This window comes from Aquarana catesbeiana, linkage group LG04 (genome assembly GCF_042186555.1).
Source record: "Aquarana catesbeiana isolate 2022-GZ linkage group LG04, ASM4218655v1, whole genome shotgun sequence".
NCBI lineage: Eukaryota > Metazoa > Chordata > Amphibia > Anura > Ranidae > Aquarana > Aquarana catesbeiana.
Window position 1 is genome coordinate 414,809,623 of NC_133327.1, and position 14,730 is coordinate 414,824,352.

At 40.0% G+C, this 14,730-nt stretch overlaps 1 protein-coding gene and 1 long non-coding RNA gene across 8 annotated transcripts in view; one reads left to right on the forward strand and one right to left on the reverse strand.

Moving 5' to 3' along the window:
• The window catches only part of EYA4 (EYA transcriptional coactivator and phosphatase 4), a 403,396-nt gene extending 396,319 nt beyond the window's left edge, over nucleotides 1–7,077 (forward strand). For all 7 annotated transcript variants that reach the window (XM_073627302.1, XM_073627303.1, XM_073627304.1 and 4 more), the window contains 2 exons: nucleotides 4–104; nucleotides 4,616–7,077. In XM_073627302.1, coding sequence (XP_073483403.1) covers nucleotides 4–104; nucleotides 4,616–4,696 — 182 coding nt within the window. In that variant the 3' untranslated portion in view covers nucleotides 4,697–7,077. The remainder of the gene's footprint in view (nucleotides 1–3; nucleotides 105–4,615) is intronic.
• Nucleotides 7,078–8,475: 1,398 nt separating this feature from the next.
• Nucleotides 8,476–14,730, reverse strand: part of LOC141141534 (uncharacterized) — an 82,595-nt gene continuing 76,340 nt past the window's right edge. The window contains exons 4-5 of the long non-coding RNA XR_012244119.1: nucleotides 14,580–14,702; nucleotides 8,476–8,817 (exon numbers count right to left, since the gene is read on the reverse strand). This is a non-coding gene — a long non-coding RNA (uncharacterized lncRNA). The remainder of the gene's footprint in view (nucleotides 8,818–14,579; nucleotides 14,703–14,730) is intronic.

Sequence of the window (14,730 nt, forward strand, 5' to 3'; positions counted from 1 at the left end):
CAGGGAAAGAAAGTTGCTTTGAACGCATAATACAGAGGTTTGGCAGAAAAGTAGTATATGTTGTAATTGGGGATGGTGTAGAAGAAGAACAGGCTGCAAAAAAGGTAAAAGGTCTTACTGCATGCATTTAACATTGTATTTACATGTGTGTGTGTGTGTTTGTATATGTATTGGAATAATCCCACTCTGTGCTAAACTTTTTTTAAAGTGACTGTAAAGGAAAACATTTGTGGATTGGCACAGAGCAGCCCTGATCCTCCTCTTCTCATGTCCCCGCCGGTGCCCTGAGCCCCTCCCCATTGTCAAGTGCCCCATAGCAAGCCACTTGCTGGGGGGGCACTCATGCATGCTCGCTCCTGAGCCAGCTCTCTGCGTCCATAAGACACAGGGAGCGTGGCTCAGCCCCGCCACCCGTTCCCACCTTACTGGCTGTGATTGACAGCAGCGGGAGCCAATGGCTCCTGTTGCTGCATCTCAGCCAATCAGGAGAGAGAGTCCCAGGAAAGCCTCAGGTCTTGTGGTCTTGTGCACATTGCTGGATCAAAATCGGGCTTGGGTAAGTATGGGGGGGCTGAGGGGATAGCTGCCCATTCAAGGTTTTTAGAACGCATGAAGGTAAAAAAACTTCAGCCTTTACAACCACTTTAAGGGCGGTTTTAAACTCCGATTTACCAATAAATGGTTCTCTTTTATGTTGGACACTTTTAATGTTAACTAAAGGCAAGATTTGGATAGCGTGTCAAAGGTTTAGAATCACCATAAGAATGTTTGTGTCCTCACTAGGGATATTTGCTCTCTCTAATTTTCCCAGAAATGTCAATGTCACCAGGAATGAAATTAAGGGTAAATCAAACATTTTGAATTGCCACCTGAACAGGAATAGAGGGAAAAATTTCAATAGGGACACTTGTTCTTGTTGCAAATGTCTAATGCCGCGTACACACGATCGGGATTTTGGTCAGAAAAAGATATGATGGCTTTTCCGACGGGATTCCACTCAAGCTTGCCTTGCATATACACGGTCACACAAAAGTTTGCTGAACTTTCCACCATCAAGAACGTGGTGACGTACAACATTACGACGAGCCGAGAAAATTAAGTTCAATGCTTCTGAGCATGCGTCAAATTGTTTCCGAGCATGCATAGGAATTTTGCGCGTCAGAATTGCTACAGACGATCGCATTTTCGGATAGAAACTTTTTCCGACCAAAAAATTGAGAACACGCTCTCAATCTTTTGCTGGCTGGAATTCGGCCAGCAAAAATCCTATGGAGCATACACACGGTCGCATTTTCCGACCAAAAGCTCTCATCAGTCTTTTGCTGGCCGAATTTCCAATCGTGTGTACGTGGCATAAGAGGGTATTTCCCTCACACTGGAAAGATATCCTCCCACATCCTATTGAGTCTACAGGACAGCATGTGCATAGAAATCTCCCTAATAAGATACAGCAAAAAACACTGACAGTCTTACCCCTCCCCTACTTTATTCAAAAGTGAAAAAAAAGTTTTATCTTTGGATATACTTTAAGCTTACTTTCTATCTAGAGCCTATTCATAATAGATAGCTAACTTGTTGGTTCACCATATCTGTTTGTCAGTTTGAAATATGAATCCATAAAGCACAATCGAAACAGCACTGATTTACAATCTTTAGATTGTTATTGGAGTTGAGGAGAATACCAGGTACAATATTCCTAAAGACTAATGCCGCGTACACACGGTCGGACTTTTCGTCTACAAAAGTCCGACAGCCTGTCCGACAGACTTCCGGCGGACTTTCGGCGGACTTGCAGCAGACTTTCTAACGAACGGACTTGCCTACACACGACCACACAAAAGTCCGACGGATTCGTACGTGATGACGTACACTGGACTAAAATAAGGAAGTTCATAGCCAGTAACCAATAGCTGCCCTAGCATGGGTTTTTGTCCGTCGGACTAGCACACAGACGAGCGGATTTCGGGGTCCGTCGTAGTTACGACGTAAAGATTTGAAGCATGTTTCAAATCTAAAGTCCGTCGGATTTGAGGCTGAAAAAGTCTGCTGAAAGTCCGGAGAAGCCCACACACGATCGGATTACCAGCCAGCTTTAGTCCGTCGGCGTCCGTTGGACTTTTGTAGACGAAAAGTCTGACCGTGTGTACGCGGCATAACTGTGATAAAAGAAAAATTCTAATAATTTTTATAATATTTTTTTTTTTATAATAATAATAAGAAGAAAAAAAATTATAATAAACATATAATGTAGTTTACTATCCCATATAGTTAAACATAAACAAAAAACCCATAGCAATAAGTAGAAACAAGCACTTACATTAAGCAGCAGGCACATTGCAAAGCATCTTGAAAACCATAAAAGTCAGTACTAAGGCCCAGAAGGTAGGAGAGAGCAGACCAGAGACAAGATTAAAAGACGATGGTCACTCTTTGATTACAAGAGGGCACCTATGGCTGCAAATGACACTGCAGGTTCCAGCACCTGCTGCTTCCTTGACAACTATTGACAACAGAAGAAGGAAGCTGTCATATGTAGTAGCTTAAGAAAAACAAAATACCAACTTAAATACTGGTTTTCTCCCAATGAAGTACCACTGTGGGTAGAGATTGAAAAAACCTTAGCCCCTATATCAGACCTACCGTCGATCCTAATAGGTGATAGTTGGATACCCTGGAACCTCAAGAATGTGCCCCCCACTATCAACATATCAATCAAAGCCTGGAGATTCCTTTTATCTCGGCATAGCACTGATATTAGAGAAATAGACTATAAACTCCCATTAAGTGTGGTTGAAGCCAATATACCAATGATATCCCTGAAAAGCTTCCCTTTTAAACAGATTAACAATGTACAAGACTTATACCACAACAACAGACCAAAATCTGCAGCCTGCTTAATGAAGGACCACAACATGCCACATAATATGCTCTTTACCTGTTTACGTGTAGCTCACCTAACACACAAACACCCGTGGAACAATATCCACCTGCCAACCCCTGCATGGCAACACCTAACCCGAGGATCACTCCACAACAAAGGAATATCTCTATACTACAATTTGCTTCAGGGGAAAACAAAGTTCCAAAAATCAAAAACACACTTTAGGCGGGATATGGACATGAAAACTTCAATAACCGACAATCAATGGCAATTTGCGTTTAAGACCATACAAACTGTATCACACTGCATCACACACTGGGAAACATCCCTCAAGATATTACACCGCTGGCAATACACCCCTTCTAGACTCTCAAAAATGTTTCACAACACCTCACCTTTATGCTGGAGAGAATGTGGACGTAAAGGCCATCTTCTCCATATGTTCTGGGAATGCCCTAACGTCACCAGCTTCTGGAACAACATCTTTAAACTTTTAGGGGAAATTACAGGCGTTATAACACCCCCAGACCCTAAACTAGCTATATTACTAATTGGACTAGAAAGATTCCCTTACTCTGTGAGACATGTAGTAACACACATATTATTGGTTGCCAGGTCCCTAATACTCAGTAACTGGAAAAACGCTCCAACACTTAACGTAACGGATGTGACTAGGAAGGTCCAACAAAACTATATTTTTGAACGACTTATAGCAATTAACTCGCTTAGATGTGAAACATTTGACAAATTATGGAAAACATGGACTGACAAATATCATTATACCTAAACAACTGTATACATAACCTGAAGATACAATATATGACTGCTCTGGATAAGTGGTTCTTTTATGCTTCTTTATGCTTATTATTATTATTGTTTTATCCTATTTCCCTTATTATCATTTGTGTATTCTTATTCTAACCTTTTTGTTCAACAATCTAAAATCAATAAAAATCTTTAAATGAAAAAAAAAAAAAAAGAAAAACAAAATTACATCCGAGTATGTGTTCAGGCCAGACTGGGAGCTCATCCTTTTTGCTACCCTCCTTTTGAAAATGTGTAATGTCATTAGTTAAGCTAATAGGCAGGCCGAAGTTTAAACTCTGGTAACCTCAAAACCTGATAATTTTATTGGTTACAAATGCTGTTGTTTAATGCTGTTACACCTGGTTGAAATACCAGAGCCTCTTGGTTAATACATAATTTTTATGTTACTTTAACAGCATTTAAAACTAAATAGTTAAATGGTCAAGCCTTGCTTCATTTCTAGTGCTGATGCAATACAATCTCACATGAACCTACATTCATAGAAGATGTAGGAAATTATTACATAATTTCTGGGCCTAAGCACATAAAAATAAAAGTTTCAAGCGTTCAAGTGCTTCTGGTGAAGCTTCAAACTGCACTTCAAACTGCTTAGGTGCAAAGGGGGCTTAATTATTCAGTTTATCTAAATCACAAGAGTTGCTGAAGTAAATAAAAAATTCTTTCTTGGGTAAAACTGTAAATATATATCTATTTCAGCTGTTTAACCAGAATTCCAAATTTCGATGTATACATATCAATATCATCTAGTGCACGCAGAAAGAGATTGAATCTGATGTGGCTAAAACCTCTAAGCTAAATAGTTGTAATGAGGGTGCTCTCAGCATTTGGATTTCTCTCTAGAATGCTATTTTTACCTGTGACTAATGTACCTATAGTATGATTTTAACCTTTTTATTTTCAATGCAGAATAACATGCCTTTTTGGAGAATATCAAGTCATTCAGATCTTCTGGCTCTACATCAAGCACTGGAATTAGAATATTTGTAACTATTTGCAACGTGGACGGCCTTTTTTTTTTACATGTATATAAATATATATTTTAAGTACACACTGAATTTTTATGTGTGATTTAATGCCTCAGGCTTTTTACACACATGGACTGTCTTAACAAAATAAAGGAAATACATTACAATGACAAAGAATTCAGACTGCTAGAGGAGAGACAATGGAAACACTGAGTGCGGCATAGAGACTCTTTGATCTTGGACCGTTGATAGTTGAAAGCATTGGCCAAAGCAAAGCCTTCATTTCTAGCACCGTAAAGGAGCATGTAGGTGCAGGACTCTGCCGAAGTGTGGCGCATGCTTTCCAACCGAAGAGGTGGTGTTCAACATTCCTCATAATGGGATCTCATTCTCAGCACTGAGGTGTGAATCAGACATAAACCTACCTAACCCGGAAAATCTGAATTTAGAATGCACTCCAGCTATATGATGACAATCATGTCTAGACCTGTAATTTTGTGTAAATTATTGAAAAAAAATAATAATAATTTACTGTGATTTTATTAGCAGCTGATTTTGAAAATTGATGTTACGTTTGTGTTTTTTTTTTTTTTTTTTTTTTTGCAGAGGGATGGTTGGGAAGTGGGTGATGAGATTTAAAAAAGATTATTGCGCTGTCTGTTTTATAGGTTTGGCAATCCAAATGTGCATACTGATTTGTTGTGCCTTAAAGACAAGACAGTGTTTGTGTGTTACAATGTAATTTTGGGTAAAAAAAGAAAACTAACAGTTATGTGAACTCTTCAGTCAGAATGATTTCTTCGTTCATGACCAAACTGACCTATACAAAAGGAAAAAGCTACATCATCAGCAGCTATTATTTGTTGCAGGAATAAATAAAAAAAAATGATGGCATTATGTTTAATAGTTATTTAAATTTAAACGCCAGCTAATACTACAGGAATGCTAAATTATTGATCTCATTATATCTCCTGAGTCAAATTTCACCCAATGCAGTAAGTAGATGTTTAGGAATTTACTTGTTTGCTTTTATTTCTCACTGTTTTGATGAATTGTTTGATTCTCCACAAACCAGACAAAGCTACATGCAAATGTTCAAGCAAATCCTATATGTTTGCATTGCTAATTCTTCTTATTTCCTCATTACTACTTTTTTTGCAGTTCAGAGCGTGCCCAAATCAGTGTTTGTCTGTTTGTTTTACTGATAACATCTGTCAATCCCAAGGAGAATAAGTAAGGTCAAGGTCAGACAGGTGTAAAATAGGTGATTCCGCGGCTGGTGATGCATTACCAGTGGCAGAACATCAATGTAAAACTCCTAACAGGTGTCTTCCACATCGTCCCAGAATGCAAGGAGCAGTGATGCAATGACATTTCACTGGTCCATCCAGCAAAGAAGCAACGCTGTTGGAGAAGGTAAGTGGTCACCATCCCTTGGATCCCTTGTCTTGCATTACCCTGAGGCCCCCCTGAGACTTGTGCATTGCGGTAAACTACACATTTCATCCTGCATTACCACATCACACTGTAACATATGTCATGTTGTGGGTTGCATTGTGCAATTTATTTAGAGTGTTATCCTAATGCTCAACTACAGTGGGTGCCAACACATCAGAACCACAGCACAGTATGTACTGTGCACTGCAAAACATACATTTTTCCATTTTGTCAGTTTTTGTGCATTGGCAGCTCATTATTAATGAATGGTTTGCCTTAACACACCATATGTACATGCACAAAATACCGCATGCTGTTAAACATGCAGCATCACACCACAATGGACCCACAATTCTCAAGAAGGACCTAAAAGTTAGATACAGAGACCATTTCAAATGCAAGCAATAAGGAATTTATTAAAGCTGCTATTCAGGCAGAAGGGCATTTAACACTTTAAATTTGGTAGCACTAAACCAGTGCTCTCCAAACTGCGGCCTCTGGATCAGATACGGCCCTTCGCTTGCCTTTATCCAGCCCACTATTCCTCCCACAGACATTCAGGATGGGGCACAATTCCTCCCACTGACACCTATGATGGGGCACTATTTCTCCCACTCACACCAACGATGAGTCACTATTCCTCCTATTGATACCAACTATGGGGCACTGTTCCTTCCATGGAGATCAATGATTCCACACCCAATAACAGGATGCGGCATTGTTTACTCCCACTGATGCCAGGACATTGTTTTCCACTCCCACTGGCCACAGTCAGGCCCCCCTAAAGTCTGAAAAACAGTAAACTGTCAATTTGTTTAGAAAGTTTGGAGAACCCTGCACTAAATCAAAAAGCAAATATATTCTGTGATTGATTTGTTTTGGTTGGGATTTTAGGCATGCTTTTGTTCAAAGTATAGACATACATTTCACAGCTTGTAGTCAAATATTAGGAGATGTTTTAAAGTATTGCACAGACATCATGAAGATGCCATTATTAGGTTTTGATATTTTGTGTCAGGTTATCATAATATAATAAATTATGCACTTTTTTTCTGTAATGCGACTTCAGACAATGTTAATAGATGTTACACAAGGAAGTTTTGTTAGAGTTGGTACTGCAACATCTAGGGCTTGCCATCTTTGTTAAAGTGTCAGGTTGTCAAGATGAGTTATTGTTGTTTAGGGCAGCAGCTTTAATTATTTTCAGGCTCCTTCTAGCTTTCCAGAAAGCTAGCATTGAAAATGAACAAAGCAAATTGAGAATGCAGGGTGGGATGGTTGGGTAGAGGCAGAACTAGGAATTCTAATATTGAGACCTCACAGTCGGAAGTTTCAAAAGATATCTAAAGGCAGATGTAGACTAAGTGTGCAGGGATTCTGGAGCTTGCTTAAGCTACATCTGCCAATCAGTAGCTGGAGTAGTTTTTTTAGACTTTATTGGACACTATGAGCAGCTCACCTGATCATAAGATATTCCTTCAAGTAAAAATAGATGTCTCCTAAAAAAATGTTTTTAAACTGACATCTTAATATTCAAAGCAGACTTCACCTAGAATATTCACATGCATAGAAACAACTAGCCTACCGGCCTAGGTGTTGTTTTTTTCATCTTGGCATTACCGTGGAGTAGTATTCACCTCACCTTCAAAATCCTGAAGATCTGGAAAACCAACTGTGGCCATTTTCTAATGGAAATACCAGGGGTTCACATCTTAGAGATTGGTGGTGATAAAAGCATCCTGGCCTGTGCTGTGAGTCAAGATTAGTATTATACTTGCAGCCACATTTGACTGAATCCCCCCTGCTAGAGCAACCTCATCTGTAAGACAGTTCCATCCTGATTTCCTAGTGGTCTCTTCTGGCCCTAGACTCTACCCCTCCCCCAATACCAATGCACCAAGGTAGCCCCAGCTGCTGCATGTCAGGAGTCTATGCCTGCTATTAAAGCATTCTATTAGTGTTTAAAGCAGGTGTAAACCCCCAAAGAAATATTTATTATATTGCAGCTTACCAATTCTTAAAAATGTTGACTGCATTTGTTTTTATTGTAGGTTTTCTTTTTTTTTACCTGGTGATCCCGCCTGTTGTTTTTCAACAGAACAAGCTACCCTGCAGATGTAGAAGTCAGAGGGTTGAGACAAACCATTTACCACTGACAGGGTCAGCTTTAATTTATTTATGTGAAACCTTTATCCCAAAAGAACAAAAGAAAAATAAATAAATAACAACCATGTCTATACTTAGAAAGAGTGTAACACCGCCCTGGACTGTGGATAAAGAATTCCTCTTGGGTGCTGGCCCTGGCTCACCACCGTCAATAGTAATTGAAGAAAAAGGAAAATTGGTCACACACCATGGAAGGAATTCTGTAGATAGTAACTTTATTGTCAAAGTGCCACAGGACATAAACAGGACGTTACGGGAACATTGGTAGATCAGTTTCACATGGGTAACTCGTGCTTGTTCACAGCGGTTTGTTGTTTGCAGGTAGGAACGGTCAGTCGACCGCAGGAAGGATTAAAGTAAGGAAGGATCGGTTGGTCAATCGCAGAAAGGATCATGTAAGGAAGGATTGGTTGATTGTTCGATGGAAGGATTGGTCGAAGGAAGGATCAGTCGGTTGATCGCAGAAAGGATCGTTCGGTCGTTTGCAGGAAGGATCGGTCGGTCATTCGCAGGAAGGATCGGTTGGTCGATTGTTCATCCCTTGTGAAAGCAATAAAGTTGATTAAAAAAGTTAAAGAGACAGTGTAAACAAGTTTTGAATAAAATTAAAAATAATAAAAAATATTTTTCAAGCGCCCAACCTAGCCCCCCCCTGGTGCTTATGTGTAAATGCAACTGTATACATAAGTCCTGCATACATATGATCACACCACACATGTGAGTTATCGCTGCAAACTTCACAGTGAGAGCAATATTCTAGCTACAGACTTCTTGTGTAACTTTAAACTGGTAACCTGTAAAGGCTTTTAAAGCATCGCTAATAGAGGTTCCATAGTTTGGCGCCGTTCCGTGGGTGTACACAATTTTAAAGCATGGCATGTTAATATCTATTGACTCAGCGTAACATCATCTTTAATATTCTACCAAAAATTGGGTATTATATAGTGTTTGTGTGCAAAAAATAAAAAATTGCAACACCCACCATTTTATTCTCTAGGGTTTCTGTTAAAAAAATATATGTTTGGGGGTTCTAGGTAATTTTATAGCAAAAAAATACAGATTTTTACATGTAGGAGAGAAGTGTCAGAATTGGCCTGGGTTGGAATTGGTTAACAAAGATGAGGGGAGGAGTAGCTTCAGTGGAATAGCATTGCTATATTTAGGCAGGAGGAGAGGGGAGGGGCGGGGAGTAGATTGGCCCTCACACAGACTAGGAGGAGACAGAGAGAGAGGGAGGGGGATATGCAGAGAAGCTGATTAGATAGCTGGATGACGGAGGCATATAAACTGACCACCTATCAGAGATCAGCAGCCATGATAAATGTGGTCAGGTTACAGAAGGGAAGACAGGAACAAGCAGGATTAGCCAGGTATTGTACAATATAGAAAGGGACAATTGACATGACAGAAGCACTGTGTTATATCTCGTGCCTTAAAGTGACAGGAGCATGTTTTTTTTAGGGTTACAACCACTTTAAGGTAAAAAAAAATCTAAAAATAAAAACAAATAAAGTCATCACATGTAATAATTGGTATGCTGTAATATATTACAATTCTAGGGTTAATACTGCTTTAAACTCATCTCTTCTGCCTTCCACACTTTCCCATCACTATGGTGGCTGCATTACTGGACAGAAGAAATGTGTATGTGGATAGGGTGGGTAAGCTTAGAGACTAATAAGAAGTACTTGAACATTGTAGGATAAGAGTGCCCCGCAGCAGTGGAGGCTGCGAACATCGCTTTTTCTACGTGAAAGAATCATTTTTGCAGTAAAATGAAGCTGAAGAACCCTTGTAGAGCTGTATTACAGGGATGTTTTGTTTGAAAAAAAAACTGAACAAAACTACAATTTTTTTATCTGGTAAGACAGTTCACACCCATGTATTTCAGCTGAGCATGTAGCTAGCTCTTTTCCTCCACTTCAACTGTAAAGAGTTTTGCCACCACCTGCTGTAAGGTTAAGGTACTTCAGCTTATATTTACAATTGTAGAAAAAGGTTTGCTCTCTGGCTTCAGGTCGTGGATCAAGCACAGGGAAAGAGTACACATAACCACTGAAATCTGATCAGATGTTGCTGGCAGCCATGGGAAATTTTCCATTGTTACAGATGACCTTTACTGTATTTTCTTGTGGAAAATATGTCTTCGTTGTACACATAGTTTTCATATGCACTCCTGTTAATGACCTATGACTATTACTGACAGTGGGACTGATTTATTATTGGCAAATAGAGTTTCACTTTGCAAGGGAATTTTCATTAGCCAGGGATTTTCTCTTAGCTTAGTAAGTATAAAGAAAATTCACTTTGCAAAAAATAATTACGTGCAAGGAAAGAAAAAAAACCCTGTATTTCTGCTCACACATGATTGGATGTTGGAATCCAATAGAGCTTCACCTCAGTCACAGAATTCCCTTGCAAAGTAAAAAGTCTGTTGAAAAGTGAATAGCCCATTTGCCTTTAGTAAATCAAATCTACAGTATCTCATAAAAGTGCGCACATTTTTGTAAATAGTTTATTATATCTTTTCATGTGACAACACTGAAGAAATTACACTTTGCTACAATGTAAAGTAGTGAGTGTACAGCTTGTATATATTGTATATACAGCTTGTATATATATATATATATATATATATATATATATATATATATATATATATATATATATATATATATATATATTGTACAGTGGAAATTTGCTGTCCCCTCAAAATAACTCAGCACACAGCCATTAATATCTAAACCACTGGCAACAAAAGTGTGTACACCCCTAAGTGAAAATGTCCAAATTGGGACAAATTAGCCATTTTCCCTCCCCGGTGTCATGTGACTTGTGGCACGAGGTGTGAATGGGGAGCAGGTGTGTTCAATTTAGTGTTATCGCTCTCACTCTCTCATACTGGTCACTGGAAGTTCAACATGGCATCCCATGGCAAAGAACTCTCTGAGGATCTGTTTTCCATCTTCTGCTTGAAGTGAAAAACTCTTTAAGCATTTTCCTTCTTTTTACATACATCACCATTTATAAATAATTTAAAACTGAAATGTGATGTCAACTTTTTTCGTTTTTGTTTTACCAAGGTTAAAAAGATGTTTTAGTGTATGGGAAGTTGTCTTCCCCTTCCCAACAGTTAATTTCTACAGTATATTAAATAATTGTCTTTTGTTGGTTACAACTCCTCTTTTCCTTTCATATACTGTTGACATGTTTCACATGAAACTGTTTAGCATTCAGAATATGGATTTGGATAACCTGATTAATTTTCCAGCATTAATAAATGTATCCCCCAATGATTACAAACACACAATATAATGGTTTACAAAGCTCACCCGTGCAGTAGCTGGCACTAACTATATATGGAGTGCATGATCCATGTGCACCGTTACGGTTTACTTGAAGCTGAAATAAGTTCTTTAAGTAACCAAATGATAACCATGTTTAGCAGATTATTTGATTGCACACACATTTCAGCACTAATAATAACACTTTTTATATAGGCACCAACTTTTTTGCATAGATTTGTTCTGCCACCGTCACGTTGATGAAATACTTTTTTTTGCTGTGATAGAAAAATTTGTGCCTGGAATTTAGGGTAGGTGTTAGGGTTTAGGTCCAGACAATATAACGATTATGTTCATGCGATAGGTTAGAATGAAACATTGGGTGTACGGTTTACGTTTTGTTCTAAGCTTTAGGCTTGAGGTCAGAAACTGGGTGTCAAAGATTCCTGAAATAATTTGTGGTAATAGTTGGTTCTGGAAACACAGTATGTATGCTAAAATTTCAAAACTCTTAAGTGCAAAGCCATCACAAAAAAAATCTGAAGCCCAAAATCTGCCTCCACCCACCAACTCACTCACTGCCCAGGAGATTGCCAATCACTTCAAAACTAAGATTGATACAATTCATGAGGAGATCGCCAATGCGCAAAAACCTCCCCCATGCAACACTCCATGTCCACAGATACAATCATTACTTCCCTCATTCAACCCTGCTACTACTACTGAGGTTGCTAAACTTTTATCTAGCACTCATCTAACCACTTGCCCCCTGGATCCTGTTCCCTCGCAAATGCTACGCTCACCCTCTGACTCGATTCTACGCTCTCTAACTCACATTTTCAACCTCTCCCTCTCTTGTGGCATCTTCCCAAACTCTCTAAAACATGCGCTAGTCACCCCCATACTAAAAAAGCCCTCACTGGATCCCACCAATCTCAACAACTTACGTCCCATCTCCTTACTCTCCTTCTCCTCCAAACTTCTTGAAAGACTGGTCTACAACCGATTAAGCGACCATCTGACCATGAATAAACTTCTTGATCCCCTTCAGTCCGGTTTTCGACCTCAACACTCCACGGAAACTGCTCTCCTTAAACTCTCAAATGACCTACTAATGGCTAAAGCCAATGGACACTATTCTGTACTACTTCTCCTGGACCTCTCTGCTGCCTTTGACACAGTGGACCACCCCCTCCTCCTCAAAAAACTCCACTCCTTTGGTCTCCGTGACTGTACTCTTCGCTGGTTCTCATCCTACCTATCCCACCGCTCCTTCAGTGTCACTTACAACTCTACTTCCTCTTCTCCTCTTCCTTTTTCCGTCGGGGTCCCCCAAGGTTCTGTTCTCGGACCTCTCCTTTTCTCAATCTACACCACCTCCCTGGGTCAATTGATTGCCTCCCACGGCTTTAAATATCATCTCTACGCTGATGACACCCAAATCTATCTCTCCACCCCCCAGCTCTCTCCATCTGTCTCCTCACGCATTACCAACTTATTAGCAGACATATCAGCCTGGATGTCACATCACTTTCTCAAACTCAACCTATCCAAAACCGAGCTCATGATATTTCCTCCCTCAGGTGCCACTTCCCCTGATCTCCCTGTCAAGATCAACGGCTCAACTATCAACCCATCTCCCCACGCCAAGGTCCTAGGTGTAATCCTGGACTCTGAACTAACCTTTCGACCCCACATTCTATCACTATCCAAAGCTTGCCGCCTCTGTCTTCGCAACATCTCCAAGATACGCCCCTTCCTAACCAATGACACCACAAAGCTTCTAATCCACTCCCTGGTCATCTCCCGCCTTGACTACTGCAACTCCCTCCTCATTGGTTTACCTCTAAATAGGCTATCCCCACTTCAGTCCATCATGAACGCTGCGGCCAGGCTCATCCACCACACAAACCGCTCAGCGTCTGCTACACCCCTCTGCCAATCCCTCCATTGGCTGCCACTCAGTCACCGAATTAAATTCAAGATACTAACTATAACTTACAAAGCCATCCACAACCTGGCCCCTAGCTACATCTCTAACCTAGTCACAAAATACCAACCTAATCGTTCTCTTCGCTCCTCCCAAGACCTCCTGCTCTCAAACTCCCTTGTCACCTCATCCCATGCTCGCCTTCAGGACTTCTCCAGAGCCTCCCCCATCCTCTGGAATGCTCTTCCCCAATCCGTCCGATTTTCTCCTACCTTATCCACTTTCAGACGATCCCTGAAAACTCATCTCTTCAGAGAAGCCTACCTGGCCCCCACCTAACAACTGTACATTTATCTTCTCAATCAGCACATCACCCACAGCTATTACCTCTTGTATCTCTTAACCTTCCCTCTTAGATTGTAAGCTCTAAGTGAGCAGGGCCCTCTGATTCCTACTGTATCAAATTGTATTGTATTTGTACTGTCTACCCTCAAGTTGTAAAGCGCTACGTAAACTGTTGGCGCTATATAAATATTGTATAATAATAATAATAATCTGAAGCCCAAAACAAAGATACCAATATCAGAAGAGGTGTTTATGTCACTATTTAGAGAGTTTAAAGTGCTTTGGCCATGCAGTGCAATGCAACAAGTTAACGTCAATGCAGAACTCCCCAGCAGTACAAATGTATTTTGCATTTGATTGGACATCAATCAATTCAGCAATCAGGTGTAAAGGAAAGCTGGGTGTAAGCTTTGAGTTGTTGGAATCGTGGCTTTTACTCGGCCACTCACCATGTGACAGTGCTGATTGGTTCAGTGCTGTCACGTGTAGTAAGTCACCTACAACTCCATACCTACGATTATTGGTTGTTTCCTTCAGCTCCTGGTATCTAAATGCAACAGCAGGGGAACAGAGAAAAGCTAAGTATATGCTGCAGGAGTGGGGTGATGGAGTTTGAAGCCAGCCCATTGCTTTTTCATGAATGGGCAAAGCACATGCCGGCTTTTAGCAATAGGAAAAATAGTAATACTTATTTTGGTGGATCTGTACTGTACACTTTAAATTTATTTAAGGAATCTCCTTACCTACAATGACGTTGAGTCAGACATACAGCTTTCCAAGTAACGAGGAGCACAAGCTTTGCAAATTGTAGAGCAGTAGTATTTATATGCAAACTACTGCTTAGGGAAGAGAATTGTATGCTTTTGCTGGAAATAATTTTTAGAAAAATGAGAG